General features: G+C 50.1%; 1 protein-coding gene across 1 annotated transcript; it reads right to left on the reverse strand.

The window, feature by feature from the left end:
• Positions 1 to 2,874: 2,874 nt before the first annotated feature.
• LOC128726428 (segmentation polarity homeobox protein engrailed) lies at positions 2,875 to 8,611 on the reverse strand. The gene is made up of 3 exons (XM_053820236.1): positions 7,243 to 8,611; positions 3,279 to 3,379; positions 2,875 to 3,123 (listed from the first exon to the last, which is right to left on the reverse strand). The coding sequence occupies exons 1-3, from the start codon at positions 8,609 to 8,611 to the stop codon at positions 2,875 to 2,877; spliced, it is 1,719 nt and encodes a 572-aa protein (XP_053676211.1).
• Between the last annotated feature and the right edge of the window lie 5,168 nt (positions 8,612 to 13,779).

Here is a 13,779-nt window from a genome sequence, read left to right on the forward strand (position 1 = left end):
CGGTACGGGTGCGCCAAATACAAAAAGAAAAACTGAAAAAGGGAAAATTAAAAGCCACCCAAAAATCTGGGCCACAAAAGTGCGATTTTGTGGGCCTCACTCGCTGCCGGGAGCGTAATTATGCGCACGAATTTATGTTTCTACCACATCCGTGAACGTGATCTACGTGGTTGGGTGGTTATTTTCGGTGTAGCCAAAAAACAAACCGATGCATCCGGGAAGCGTACGGAAAACAGACCCCCGAACGTTCGAATCACCGGGAAAATCTGTTTATTTGTGCACGAGAAGGCGCACTCGATTTAGACGAGCGAAAGAAGCAAACAAAAAAAAAATATTAACACAGCCCTCCAAAGGCCGGCAGTCCCTCATTAGGGGGATTCGTAACGATTGCAATCGAAAACCGCCCGCCAGGCAGCACATGAAGCGCATTAGCACGAGATCAAAGCAAATCGTCAACCGTTTAGCGATCTTAACGACCCCAATAGACGAGCGAGTCGAGGTTTTGATCATCAACGTCGCTGTCTCCGTCATCGTCATCGTCTGTGAGTGATCGTGATCTATCACTCGTTTTAAACTGATCCACTGTTTCTGTGTGTGCCCTTTTTTTTGCTGCCATCCTTGGCTTTCGTTTGACCCGCTTTATCTCACCTGTTTATGCTAATTACGCACTCCACTCGGAGTGAAGTTATTAATTGCAAAATGGCGCCGAACGAACTGTGTGCCGTTGCTCGAAAGCAACCCTCCATTTTCCTTCGCCGGCGGGGTGCGAATAAGCGCACTCTTACCTGCAGCTCTGTTGGAGAAAAGAAAGCACTACCATTGTGGGCTGCCGTTTCATAAGTCACTCCAGAAAAGCAGCGAAACAGAAGCCATCGCCAATGGACCGCTTTTTTTTTCGGCCAGCTTTCAATGAGTGCTGTTTTTATTCGCGCTCCAACGCCAAGCACCAACCGAGGCGAGCTACCGAGTTGCTGAAGTGCACCAACTTTTCACGGCTTTGTCTTTGGAGGAGGTGAATTCCCTTCCCCGAAAAAAAACTCGAGGTTTCATTCCCGCTTCGGTCGTTGATTAATTGATGCCCACCGATGGGGATTACGAAATGGGGCGCACTTGGAAGGAATATTATATTCAAATTTTTCTTCTTCGCTTGGCTCATTCCCTCCCGGGGGCCGCTCGGGCGGTGAATGTTTTCGATCGCCCCGGTTTTGGCTACTGGAATTTACGGCCTGGGTCGCATCCGAACGGTAGCTGTGGGTTTCTTACCTTTATTTTTTTTTCTCCCCCCATTTGGGCTCCAGCAGATTGAGCAAGGCGCGTCGAACATCGAACACTTCACGTCGCCAAACAGCTTCAGGGCTTTAGGCTAACGGCGACGGAAACGAAATCACCAACGACTCAGGCAGCTGGTTTGAAAGAGAGAGAGAGAGAGAGAGAGAGAGAGAGAGAGATCCAAAAACCGGCATGATTAGGCAACGGAATAAAACAACAAGGCCCCATCGCGGTCGTGGCTCACACGTTGTTAGGCATGTTTTTGCAGGGAAGAAACGAGCGATTATGCAAAGTTCCAATCTCATTAATATAGCCGTTTAAAGATGTCGAGCCAAACGGACGGACGGACGAGCCAAGAGGACTAGAACACGGCTTTCTCGACGCAAAACGATCCCCTTTCGCTTTCAAACCATCATGTTTTGAAGGTTCTGTTTCGGTTGTTTGTCGTTGAGAAATAAATCCCCGAACGGAAGCCACGTGATATCAATTCGTTCGCATTTTTGTGATATTTTTACGACACACCCGTCGCCAAGACAAATAGAAAGAACACAAAACAAGGGTTTTCTTTTTTTGCAATTATACGATTTTCGATTACTTTAATTTACTTCTTCATTCGCGATATCACATGAGAGTGCAAGAGTGTGTAATGTTTTGTCTGGCGATCGATTTCACCATTCACCATTCCTGTTACGCACTGTTACGGGTGGTTTTGTTTTACAACGTAGATCTTTCTCTCTATATATATGTATAGGTGTATATGCTTATATATGTACGCCTCTAATTAGTTATCTGCTTAAACACGCTACTCACTGCTCTAACAACACACGTTCGGTAAACGCTTCCCGAGCCCGCTGCAAGGCTGCAGGATAATGTACGTGGATCATATAATACTTGCGCGTCCTAACACTAACACTACTTCCTTACGGATCCTTCCTTTTGTAGCTAATCTTCTAAGCTTGCGTTCCAGCCGCAGGAGGCTGGGGTTTTTTTTTGCTACGGCCGTGCGCACTGCTAAAGCTTACTCGAGAGAGAGAAAAAGGGTATTTATTTGGACTGTTCTCCTAATCCCTAACCAACCTAAACGCGGTCTGAAACCGAAACGTGAGGCGTTTTATGTATCGTCCCGTGCCTAACTGCCTACATCGAACGGTGCGGAAGCACTACACAATTGCGTTTTATTTTATGCGTTTTAAATCCCATTTTTTCCTTTCCCGGGAGGATCACAACTCGCGGCCTGTTTTGTGATTGCACCGAGCTGAAACCGAACAAGGAAATTTCCTACTAACGTTTGAAGTGAGCTAAAATCGATATTTACAAACCCCTGGGATGCGTATTTACATTTCGCGATCCTCCCGATCCCGCAAAGGGGTGTGAAGGTGTAAGAGAGTGTGTGTGTGTGTGAGAGAGAGAGAGAGGGAGAAAGGAAAAGCTAATAATTTACACAAAATCCGCGATCATTTCACTAACCACGCGGTTCGATTGGAAGGATCCTCGAGATCCTCGCTCTCGATCCTCGTCTCACTATTGCACCGTTGCATCGTCATCATTATCAACCGTGGTGATCGTCATCGTCATGATCATCATCGTCATCGTGAAGCTTCCACCCTACGGGATCTGGCCGTTCATGCGCATTTCGAGCTCTTCCTCCTCCTTCGTAAGCGGCACCGTCGAGTGGTTGTACAAACCTTGTGCCATCAGCTGCAGGGCGAGTGGATTCTTCTCCGACGAGCTTTTCTTGATCTTGGCGCGCTTGTTCTGGAACCAGATCTTGATCTGCGCCTCGTTCAACCCCAACTCGGCGCTCAACGTTTGCCGCCGCTTCTCCGTCAGGTAGCGATTCTCGTTGAACTCATTCTATGGAGCACGAGAGAGAGAGAGAAGGGATCGAGAAAAATGGCCACGATTAGAAAAGCTCGTATTGCGACTGAAGCACTGGGACCCTTTGAAGGCTCCGGAAGAGTGCATTCAGCGTCCTGTTCACGTCGGGAACTGGCGTTTTCGATGCTTACCTTCAGTCTTTGCAGTTGCGCATTGGAGAAGGCCGTCCGCGGGCGCTTTTCCTCGCTTTCGCCCTTTTCCTTTGGCTGCTTCGTGCGCCGATACCGTGGACCTTCGGTGGGAGGGAGAGAGAGAGAGAGAGAGAAAACGAAAGAGAAAATTAATAAAAATGTCACCGGCTTTAACGACTGCGAAATTGGCTAGGGCTAGGATGCTGGTGAATAAATAATCATTACTGTCGCTCTTATCTAATTCAATTAACCGTCGGGCGAGATAAATTAAGCTCGGAAGCGAACTCCGTCCCGGACCAGAACGTCGATCTTGGAGTCGGTGCTGCCCCACGAGTGAGTGTGTTTGTTTTGCACTCCCGAGGATTTCCAAGCGCACGAAAATGGCCGTCAATGCGCTTTGGGTGCATAAAAATACGTTTGCCTCGCTGTGCAACCATTTTTGTTTTACGATCACAAAGCTTGAAGGATCTTGCGGCGGCTGCTGGGGTCGGTTTTTCCCAGAAGGGTTGGCGTTCGGTCGAATTTCCTTGGCCACCAGTGGGTGCATAAATTGTATACGGTGCCCTTTTTTGCCCCACCTCTCCGCATGGGTTGACTTTCGCCCGAGTGGCTTTGGTTTGGCTTCATTTAAATTAGTAGAAATAAATAATCGCACTAATTAATGGGCCTAGACCGAGCCGCGTCCGGTTTGGTGTTGGGGTTTTGGGCGAGTTTTCCGACACCACGAATCCCGACCGGGGACCCGCACCGGGTGCAGGTTAATTAATATATTAATTCGATAATTAATTCGAGCCACTTTTTTATGCTATTCCTGGGGGTTGGTTTTTTTTCTTCTCTTTATTTTTCCCCGCTCAACGCGCCATCGAAGGTGCACGGACGAATTCCTGCGGCCTCGGTGAACCTCCTAGGCATGAATATTAATGCCACTGGTTCCGCGATTGTCCACGACGAGGAACGGAAGGAAAACGCGCGCTACAACTCACTCACCCAGGGCCCTGGCCAGCATATGATGGTTGATCATAATTTGACATTTTAATAGAACTTACGAAAGGGGTTGAAATAGTTTTCCCTCTCCGGGACGGCGGCCGTCACAAAATAAATCGTCACAAAATGGGTGAAATAAAATTTTGATGAACGCCAACGGACGCAGCATTCCCATAAACAAAGAACTTAATCGCGCTGAGCGGACCCGGCCCCGGGGTCTCGTGTGATAGCGATAGTGAGCCTTATTTTTGGGACGTATATAACCCGTTTTTTTCCCTCCTTTTGTTTTGGGACTTACGCACACGGGCAACAAAACATCGGGATGCCACAAATTAGTGACCGTTTAACACTGGCTCCGGGTTCCTTTGTTAGCGCGGAAGCCCTTTTGCTGGGGGATTTTTGGAATGTCGTTCCGTTGGAAGCGCAAAATGCAGAAATTCATCTGCAGGTGCGAGCGTGGAATCCTGTGGAGCTGACGTAGAATGAGCGGCTTTTTTCTTTCAACCATTCATTTTAGCTCACATTTCCCACCCCCAAAGTGGCACCCATTTGTTGACGAAATCGCTCGAAAAATCGTTGATACCGATTAAATGGACGCCCGCGGCACGCACACGCTTTCCCACTTAACGCCAATCGATGAAAGACACGACGCCCAGGGGGGGGAAAGGCTCAAGCGGTGTCCCTTGATCGGGGACATCATCCGGGAATTGGAGATGAATGAAAAATGAAACCCATTAAAAGCTAGTAAAAAAAAGGGAACAGAGCGGCAATGAACGCGACCCCCGCGTTCGATAATCGAACCCGATCGAAGGGTTCTAAGGGGTTTTGGTCCCTTCGGGAAAAACGACACGACAGTTCACGGGAGCCCGGAGAAGCAAAAAAAAAAAGAAAGGAACCTCCAGCAGGCGACGATTGATAGATGAGCTGTCGACAACCGCGCATCTTAGCAGGCGTCGATGGACTCGGCCAGAAACGGGCACCCCGTTGAGATGTAACGATTTTGGGCGATTAATTTGTTCGAACGACATGTTTGACATGACCGGCGGCTACTGCGATCGAAATTGTTTGTCGGGGTGCGGTTGTGTGTGATTTGGTGCACGAAAAAAAAAAACAAAACAGGAAGGAAAAAAAACACCCCCAAACTCGTGGGAGAGAACATTCCACCGAACCGAATACACTCCCGCATGGCTCCGGAATCTGTCGAATTAATTCTTTAGGGGCACTTTAATGCAGTTTCCGTTTTATAGCGCCCAAGCTCGCGTTTATTGCCACAATAATTTGATCGTGCCACAAAACCCCCCCGTTTTTCGTTGCCAGCGAGAAAAGGCAAAGTTTTTACACCTTTTTGATGCAAGACGACGTTACGAAAAGGGCTGGCCCTGGTGGAACTTTTTTCTAATTGCTTCTAATAAATTGAAATATCAGCTAGCTTTATTGGCTCGCGGTTCTGTAAAGGGAAGCCCTGAAATTGGCGAACTAGCGCGCTGCAATGGATTATGGCGCCGTTCGCTGTTTGGAGCATAAAACTTTCGTCCCTGGGAAATGGTTTCGGGCGGTGCAAACGCTACCGGTCGATAGTAAATTAATTAACTTCGTGCCTTCGCGCGGTGGAAGGTGAACAAAAGTTGGCCCTTTTGCGCCCGGTTCGGTTGCTCGCGGAAGGTGAATAAATAGAGTAATTCCGGCGAGCAACTTGGGGCGAATATATCGATACACGATATATTTTTTGTTGTTGGTACGCTTTGCTCAACTCAATTAATCGCTACCCAATGGGAGGAACTCGTGGAAGCCCGAGGATGGCAATCGCAATGCATCGCAATTGCATTGCGCGTTCCCGAGAAACCGATGCGTTCAAAATGGACGCGATTGCAATCACCATCATTACGGCACCGAAGGCGCACCGAGAAAGGCAGGTTTTGGTCCTGCCTTCGCGATGGCGTTGTCTCGCCGCACTGTAATTCATTTATTATTGCTTAATGCAACGGCGATGTTCATTTCCCACTGGGAGACTGTAGCACTGGGAGCTGCAAAAAACGGACAAATCCTCCGAGGAACGCCAGTAAGTAAATTAAACGATCTATCTTGATTTTCCTGCGATCGTACAACTTCGTGTTCTAGCGACCTTCTGGAGCGTCTTTTTCCAACCCCAAAGGATGGGTTGGTTTTGCAAATGGTGCGTTTAAGCGTCAGCATCATCGTTATCGAACGTCCGATCACTCCCACGGGCTCTAATCGCGATAGAACCCGGTGGAAATCGAGGAAGAAATGCAAATTCTTCGGTAACACGACATAGACACGCCAAAGAGACAACCTTCCGCGGGTGCTTCATTTGAATCGATTTCCACGGGCGTCAATCCAAAAGGGAGCAATAAATTATCGACAATTCGTCCGGGTTGCCCGCCCAAGGGGGTGGGTGCTAATGAGACACTCTGTCCTATTTCGAGTGTGTGTGTGTGTATATGAAACCTCGATCGAGTTTCGGGTCGTTCGGCCACCAGGGTGATAACAGAAATATGAGGGCTATGAATAAATTATCACATTCTGTCGTCCAGCAATGTGCGGGCTGGCCACCTCGCCTCGATGCGAAGGACACGCGCCTGTGTGATTAAAATCCCATAAATATTGCAACCGACAGACCATCCGTTTATAATTCCCCCTACGACCACTTGACAGTTCCGCCTTGTGCTAATGTCACCACGGCACACTAGATCGCATCAAACACAAAGCAAACAAGCCGCCCTTTTCCGGGGTTGCGGTTTTTTTTGCTTCTGTTCTCTCCACCCGTAATTACCCGTAAACCGTAGGTTGGCATTTGATTCGCTAAAGAACGTTCTAATTTGCTGCCCTCTTTCCACAGCCCATCGATTTGAAGAAAAAAAAACCCGCAACCGACAGTCCAAAACGTACAATCAAACGGTTCCGAACGCTCGGTACGTCAGTTCTGTCAACACAAACCCGCCTTTCGGGACTTCCGACTTACCGGAACTTGGACGGTCGCTGTAACGCGTGCAGTACACCCAGGCTGGCCACAGGTTGCTTCCGTTCTCGCCATCTTTCGTGCTGCTTGTCTCCGATTTGGCATCATCCGAGGACTCCATGCCCGTGTCCTGCATCCCGCCTGCCATGCCGTTGTTCTCACACGCACCAGCCGGTTTGGGGATCGGTTTTGGTGAAGGTTTGGTGGGCTCTTTCGGGGTAGCTCCGTTCGCAGGACCACTCGCCTGTCCACCGAGGCTACCCGTTCCGGCCACATGCTGCCCAATCTGGGACACCGTTTTACACAGGCTACCGAGTGGCGGAATATGTGGTTGTTGTTGGTGAGCTGCGGCAACCACGGCCAATGCCGCCTTCGTTTGTGACTCGATCAGTTTGGCCTGGAACTTCCGGTGACTGTTGATGATCTCTTCGTGCAGCTTTGGGTAGCTTGCGGCGGCACTAAACCCACTCAGCAAGGCCGCCCGGTGGTCAAGTGCTGCCGTTTTTCGGCTAAAGTCGTACACACTACCCGTAGGGCTGCTTGTCGCGGCCGGAGTCGTCATGACGGAGGAGCCAGAGGATGGTGACGCCACATCTCCGTACGTGGCAGGACTCGGTGCTGACGTTGAGTCCTGCGTTGAATCACTGTCCGTGTGGTACGGGTGCAAGGGTAGTGGTGTAGCGGCGCTGCTGCCATTACTGCTGCACAATCGCGGACTGCGGCTAATATCGTAGGGTCGGAACAAACTGTCTCGTCGATCGAGTGGACGTTGGGCTTGTGGTACGATCGGTTGGTGTTGTGGTGGATAATAATGATGCAACCCCGGATGATATGCCGCTGGATGAAGTAGTGCCGGATGGACATGCTGAGGATACGGCAACAGGACACCTGGGACGTGCACTGGACCAGGACTGATGGGTTCACGAGCTTGCTCCTGTTCAGGCGAAGAAACCTTACCAAACCGATCGCTCAGGATGTTTGAGATCGAGAAGGATATGCTAGCCGCGGGTGCCGTCTGAGGCTGGTGTGGTGCGGGCTGCTGATGGGGCTGATGCAGATGGTGGTAGTGGTGTGGGTGATGCGGATGATGTGGCAGGTGTGCAGGAAGAGCTGGTGCTGCGGCAACATCCGAACCAAGCGGTTCCTGTTTGATGTGCAACGGCGAGATCGGTACCACTAGCGACATCTCGTCGCGGGTAGGCGAACTACTGGCGCTAGCGACGATGGTCGAGGTGATGGAGGTCGTAGCAGCAGGCAGCGGACTTGCCGTTGCCATCGTAACCGTGGTCGTGCTGGTTGGGCTCTGGCTGCTGTGATGATGGTGCGGTGGACTTGGAGCACTCTGCGGACTACAGCGATCTTCCAGGGCCATGTTCTTGCGCGGTGGAGCGCTTGCGATCTTAACCACGAAACTCACACTGGTTGCGTGTTCGATGGACGCGAATGCTTTGAATGTTCACTCCCGCAACCGGAAGGCGCACGACGTCGTCACTGCCGGTAAATTTAAACGGTTCAGATAAGAATAAAACCGGCAAGCCCACGCACTCGAGGACACTCGCGCACTGCACACGCACGATCATGAACTCTGTGTGTTATCCGCCAAAAACAACACCGACTTGCGGGGCACCAAACTTCGCGAGACAACGAAAAGAAAAACAAATCTCGGACGAAAAAACCGGACTCGAGCTCGACCGAACGCACGAGATAAATCGTGATGCGACAATGTCTGGAAATGAAATGAAATTTCAATGAAATGAAATGTCAAACGCGCCCTGACTGACAGTCCCGAGTCGTCCCTGCGTCTGCCAGCCGCTGCCCGTGGGCATCCACAAACCCGCTCGGTGTGGGCTTCGGGTGGGTTTTCCATCTCGCTCGAGCAACCACAGACCATCGTTCGGTCTCTCTCACTTCACGCACACTCCCACCGACCGGGTGTTGCGTCTCTATTATCCGCTCGTACGCTGTGTTTACTTTCGCACCGTTTACATAACACACACACAGAATCGACACGCACTCTGAGAGAGCGAGAAGCACGAACTGGGGGAGTGCCTGCGAGAGCGAGTTGACGAACGACAGAGAGCTAACCTCTGAGCGAGTGCGTGTGTAGTGGTGAGACGTGTCGCAAAATGGGCGTGGCCTGTTAAGGGTGAGCCGTGGAAATGAGGAGAAAACAAGAGATCACCCATCGGGGTGGATTGCGGGAAATTAACTTGTTTGCACCGCACGGTGATGGTGTGCGTGTGGTGAGCCACCGTGCGAGTGTGTGCGTGCATGTTAGCCAAGCTCGTGTGTACAACTTTATTACTCGATGTGTATTTTTCCCCATCCAGGGGTCTCTTTCTCGCACACTGGGAAGGATGCAACCGGACCCTACCCTTATTGGACGGGAAAAGTTATGCTGCTTGCGGGGATACACACACACTCGTGCATGTGAATATCGTACTCTTCGCTGGCGCTCTGTTTCCTTCTCATTCACTCAAACCAAACCCATCTCGCTCGACTCGTCAAGACCACACACGTCGTCGTCGTCCTCGTCATCGTCATCGTCAAACGGGGGAGCATGGATGCGATTTTTCCACCCCCTCCCACCCCACCCGAGATTGGTGCCCCGTCGAGCCACGTCGCCCAGCGAATCGAGATGTTATTTTTTCGAATTGTATAATTTTCCAAATTAACCCCTCACATGTGACTGCGCACACGTGTTTCGCGTGCACCTTCTCGTTACCACCGGTCCGTCGGGATCGTGCGCTTTCCGGGTGGGATATTGGTGTGAAGGTTTTTCCTCCCGCACGTTCCTCCTCACTCCCTGCCCAGCCGTCGTCGTCATCGAACCGATCCTTTTTGGCGCCTGCGAGGTGCTTGCGCGTTTTGCGCACGCTTTCGCGCGAGGCCCACCCAACGAAAGAAGCGCCTGAAGAACGAAAAAAAAAACCTCCCAAAGCGCAATCCAACAGCCGGGTGGTCGCAGACGTTTTTCTTTCTTGTTTTTTTTTTTCGGAAGGTCTAACTTTTGGCACGCGGAAAAGGGCAGCATCTAGGGCGCCTAGGGTTGCGCCTTGACGACTCAGGATCTCTGCTGATGGCGCTGTCGACCTGGTCTAGGGTTAGGCGCCGTCCTCAGCATGCAAATCGAACCCACCAGACGGGATGTAACGGGATGTAACGTGCTTTTTTTTGCTGTGACGAAGCGGTGGTCTTTTTTTTTGCACTGTTTGGCTGGGACATGGCGTTTAAAAATATCCACCAAGCAGATGGTCCGGCAGGCTAATGCTTCGCTGTGGATAGAAGCCAAGACACAAAGTCGTTTGGCGTTTCTCGTGTTGAGCCATTTTTTTTTGTTTGGTTGCTCTGACTCAGTGTTCTCTTTCGCTGCTGGCACCCAGCAAATGGATTAAGAGCTGTGGAAAAAACAAAGCAAGTTCAGAAACCTTGCTGATAGTGAAATTGTTGGAGCTATACCGTTCGTTCCAAGGATGCTGATGTTTTTTTTGTGTGTGTAAAATGAACAAGTTGGTGATGAAGAATGGATCATGAACTCATGCAGTAGTTGTAGCGATACATAAATCGAATAAATGAATGCTAAAACTAACGCCATAAAGCTACAAAATAATCCAAAATCATTCATTCATCAGATTTATTATTCCTTGCTTTTAAATACAAATGCTCCGAAAGTTTGGGCCCCCTTTTCCACGCCGTAAACCAGGACATCTCCATCATTAGGAGGTTCTTTGGTGAATTTTACAACACCTCAACCGTTTTACAATTTTAAATCAACTCCAGCGACTGCTCGCAAAGTGCAACCGCAACGACGCTGGTGGGCTTGCTTTCCCGCGAACCTGCCCTAACGTGACTTTCTACTTTTCCCAACACTTTGGCGCCTCGAAGCGCGACCGCTATTTTCCCCCAAAAAAAAAACGCACCCTCCTCCATGTGGTGTGCAAATGCCCGGACCCGGACGAAACGTTGCCGACCGGGCAATGGCAGTGGCTTAACGGCGCCACCAGCTAACAAAACAGCAACAAAAAACACAACAAAAAACAATCCCACACATTCCTTCTCACGAAACGGCAACGTGCGGCCGCCTCACACATTGCCTGGAGTCTGGTGGATGTAAAATTCATTACAAAACCCGGCTGGCCGACACCTATTTTTTCCTCCCAGCAGGATGAGCTACTTTTTTTTTTGCTCACTCACTCTCTCGTCGGTTTCCCAGCTGTATCATTATTACTGTTTTTTTTAATTAATTCGTTGACTCTCACCCCGCCAATGTGGGCTGGCTGAAGTTCCTCGCGATAATTGCGCCACGGCGGTGTGGTGAAAATTGCTCCCAAATTCACTGCGCTGCCTGCGTGCGTGGCTTTCCGAGCGCCCTCTCGCGGTTGAGCTCCCGCAGGGTCCACTTCCGGTGCGGTGTTGATCCAATTGCGAAAGGAAACGAGGCACGAAAAAAAAACACAAACGCGCGGTTTCCATCGGACGCAATGCGTACGAGGAGGAATGTTCCCGGGTGGCTTTCAACCCCCGTGCTAAAGAAAAGCGGGAGGTGTGCTGTATTTTTTTTCCTTCGTTCGTTTCTAATACCGTATCCCGCTGCGCTGCATCCGCGCGGTGTGAACGGAAATCGGGTAAAACAATAACCGTAAATAAATAAACAATTAAACCTAATTGCGGGCCAATCAGCGCCGGAGCCTCGAGCTGCATGATGGCGGCACGATGGGCTCTTCAATTAACACCGTAATGTGGTAGGAAATTAAGCAAGGCTTCGTTTTCTTCGTTGCTGCTGCTGTTGATGCTTCCAGCGCACCTGCAATGCCTTTCGAGCAATTTCCACCCATCCTAGCGGCCTTCATTTCATGTGCTGTCTGGTGCTTCTTCTTTTTTTGTTCACTTTTTGTGTGTGTGCACACCTGTATGTGTGTGTGTGGCTAATTCCCCCCAAAAAACACTTGCGCCCTAATCCGCGGTCTTTGCACGAACTGATCGTAAAGCGCGACCACGGTCTTCGTCGGCGTGGCTTTCCTGAGCGAAATTCCGCTAGGGCGGGCATTCCCTGTGTGCAGGTTTTTTTTTCTCTCTCTCTCTCTGTGTTCCACAACACATTTTTTGATGGAATTTCAATAGAAAATTACGCCCCACACGACGGCCCGCCCGTGTGGTCTGTAATTTGTGGAAAACCCCCCCCCTTTATGGCCCTTCACCGCTGATGCGATCGTGCCTACCGAATTTTTCTTTACGATCCACTTTCCGCTGGTAATTGCGATGGCTTTTCAGGCGCAATGGCGAGCGCACAATTAAACCCCTCCCTGGGCGGAATTAGAATTCGATTCGGGTATGTGTGTGTGTGGGTCCCATTTGCTAGGTGTTTTTTTTTTACCCGTTGAAAATGAGACCGGATGTGAACCTCGATCGGAAGATCATGCTACAGCCGTTCATGCTACTGGCCACAAAATTACCCCCGAGCTGTACGAAATGCAGCCGGGCGAATCAAATAGGCGGTTTTTTGGTGGAATAAATTCCTCCCTAGCAGCAAGAACTGGCTCTAGAATGAAATCAAGAAGCCACGAAAGGGTAATCGGGCCCCATGCGCCGATCGACCGATCAAGCAAAAGGCAGCTCGCTCACATGATGAATCAATTCACACCTCGCTCGAGATGATACGCATGACGAGGCGAAATTTTCGGGGCCTATTTGCACCCAATCGAGCACCTTATTAACGGATGCACGATAAAAAAAAGCACGCTCGCATTTAAAAGTAGCACCACAAATGGGCATATTTTTAGAAGCAACCACAATGGGCGTAAATATAGAACCGTCCGAACGTCGATCGTCGTCTGTATGCACGCATCCTGCGATCGCAGCCTCATTTGGCGCCGTTTTGGGGTGTGTAAAATCGCACTTTTAGCACCGGTACGCTACCAGCAGCGAGTTTGCGAGTCGCGACCAATTCAACCGCACCCAATCAACCCGGCACTGGCACTGGCAACTGTGTCAACTGTGGTGAAACGGGGTGCGACCATGATCGATCAATTCCGTGAGTGAAACGCGATCAATTTCATGGGCAATTTTTGTGGACATTGAAATCGATTGGAAATCAGTTCGATAGGCCGACATGGCTGCAAAGCCGTGCTAATAGAACGATCGTTTAGCGTGACGTGGACTCGTCGCAGTGATCGTGGGTTCCAAAATTCGGAGGGCCTTGACATCGGTTTGACGTCGCCATTAATGTGAGGCACGCGCATGTCGCTACGGGATCGGTTCCAGGAGATCGACAACCGACGCATTTACATAAGTCCTTCACTTTGGGACGATGTCTTTTTTTTTCGAGAGATTTTATCCCCCAACCAAACCTGGACGGGTTCGAGGACACTAATTATGGAGTTGTCGCACGACTCCCATTAAATGACAGCAAGTGCTAGCGATCGCTAACAGCATGAACGTTTGGAAATGGGAAATCATTCCATCTGAATCACCTCGAAGGCAGGGAAAAAAAAGCCGTTTCCAAACGGCACAAAACGGTGGCCCTCAAACGGCTCATTCAGC

The sequence above is a fragment of the Anopheles nili genome, chromosome 3 (assembly GCF_943737925.1).
Source record: "Anopheles nili chromosome 3, idAnoNiliSN_F5_01, whole genome shotgun sequence".
Classification (NCBI taxonomy): Eukaryota; Metazoa; Arthropoda; class Insecta; order Diptera; family Culicidae; genus Anopheles; species Anopheles nili.

Bases quoted from the DNA above. Each gene is read 5' to 3' on its own strand.
- LOC128726428 (XM_053820236.1), bottom strand. From the start codon at position 8,611: ATGGCCCTGGAAGATCGCTGTAGTCCGCAGAGTGCTCCAAGTCCACCG. The intron at 3,380-7,242 runs GTAAGTCGGAAG...CTCCCACCGAAG, and splicing joins CAGCGACCGTCCAAGTTCCG to GTCCACGGTATCGGCGCACG. The intron at 3,124-3,278 runs GTAAGCATCGAA...CGTGCTCCATAG, and splicing joins CGCAACTGCAAAGACTGAAG to AATGAGTTCAACGAGAATCG.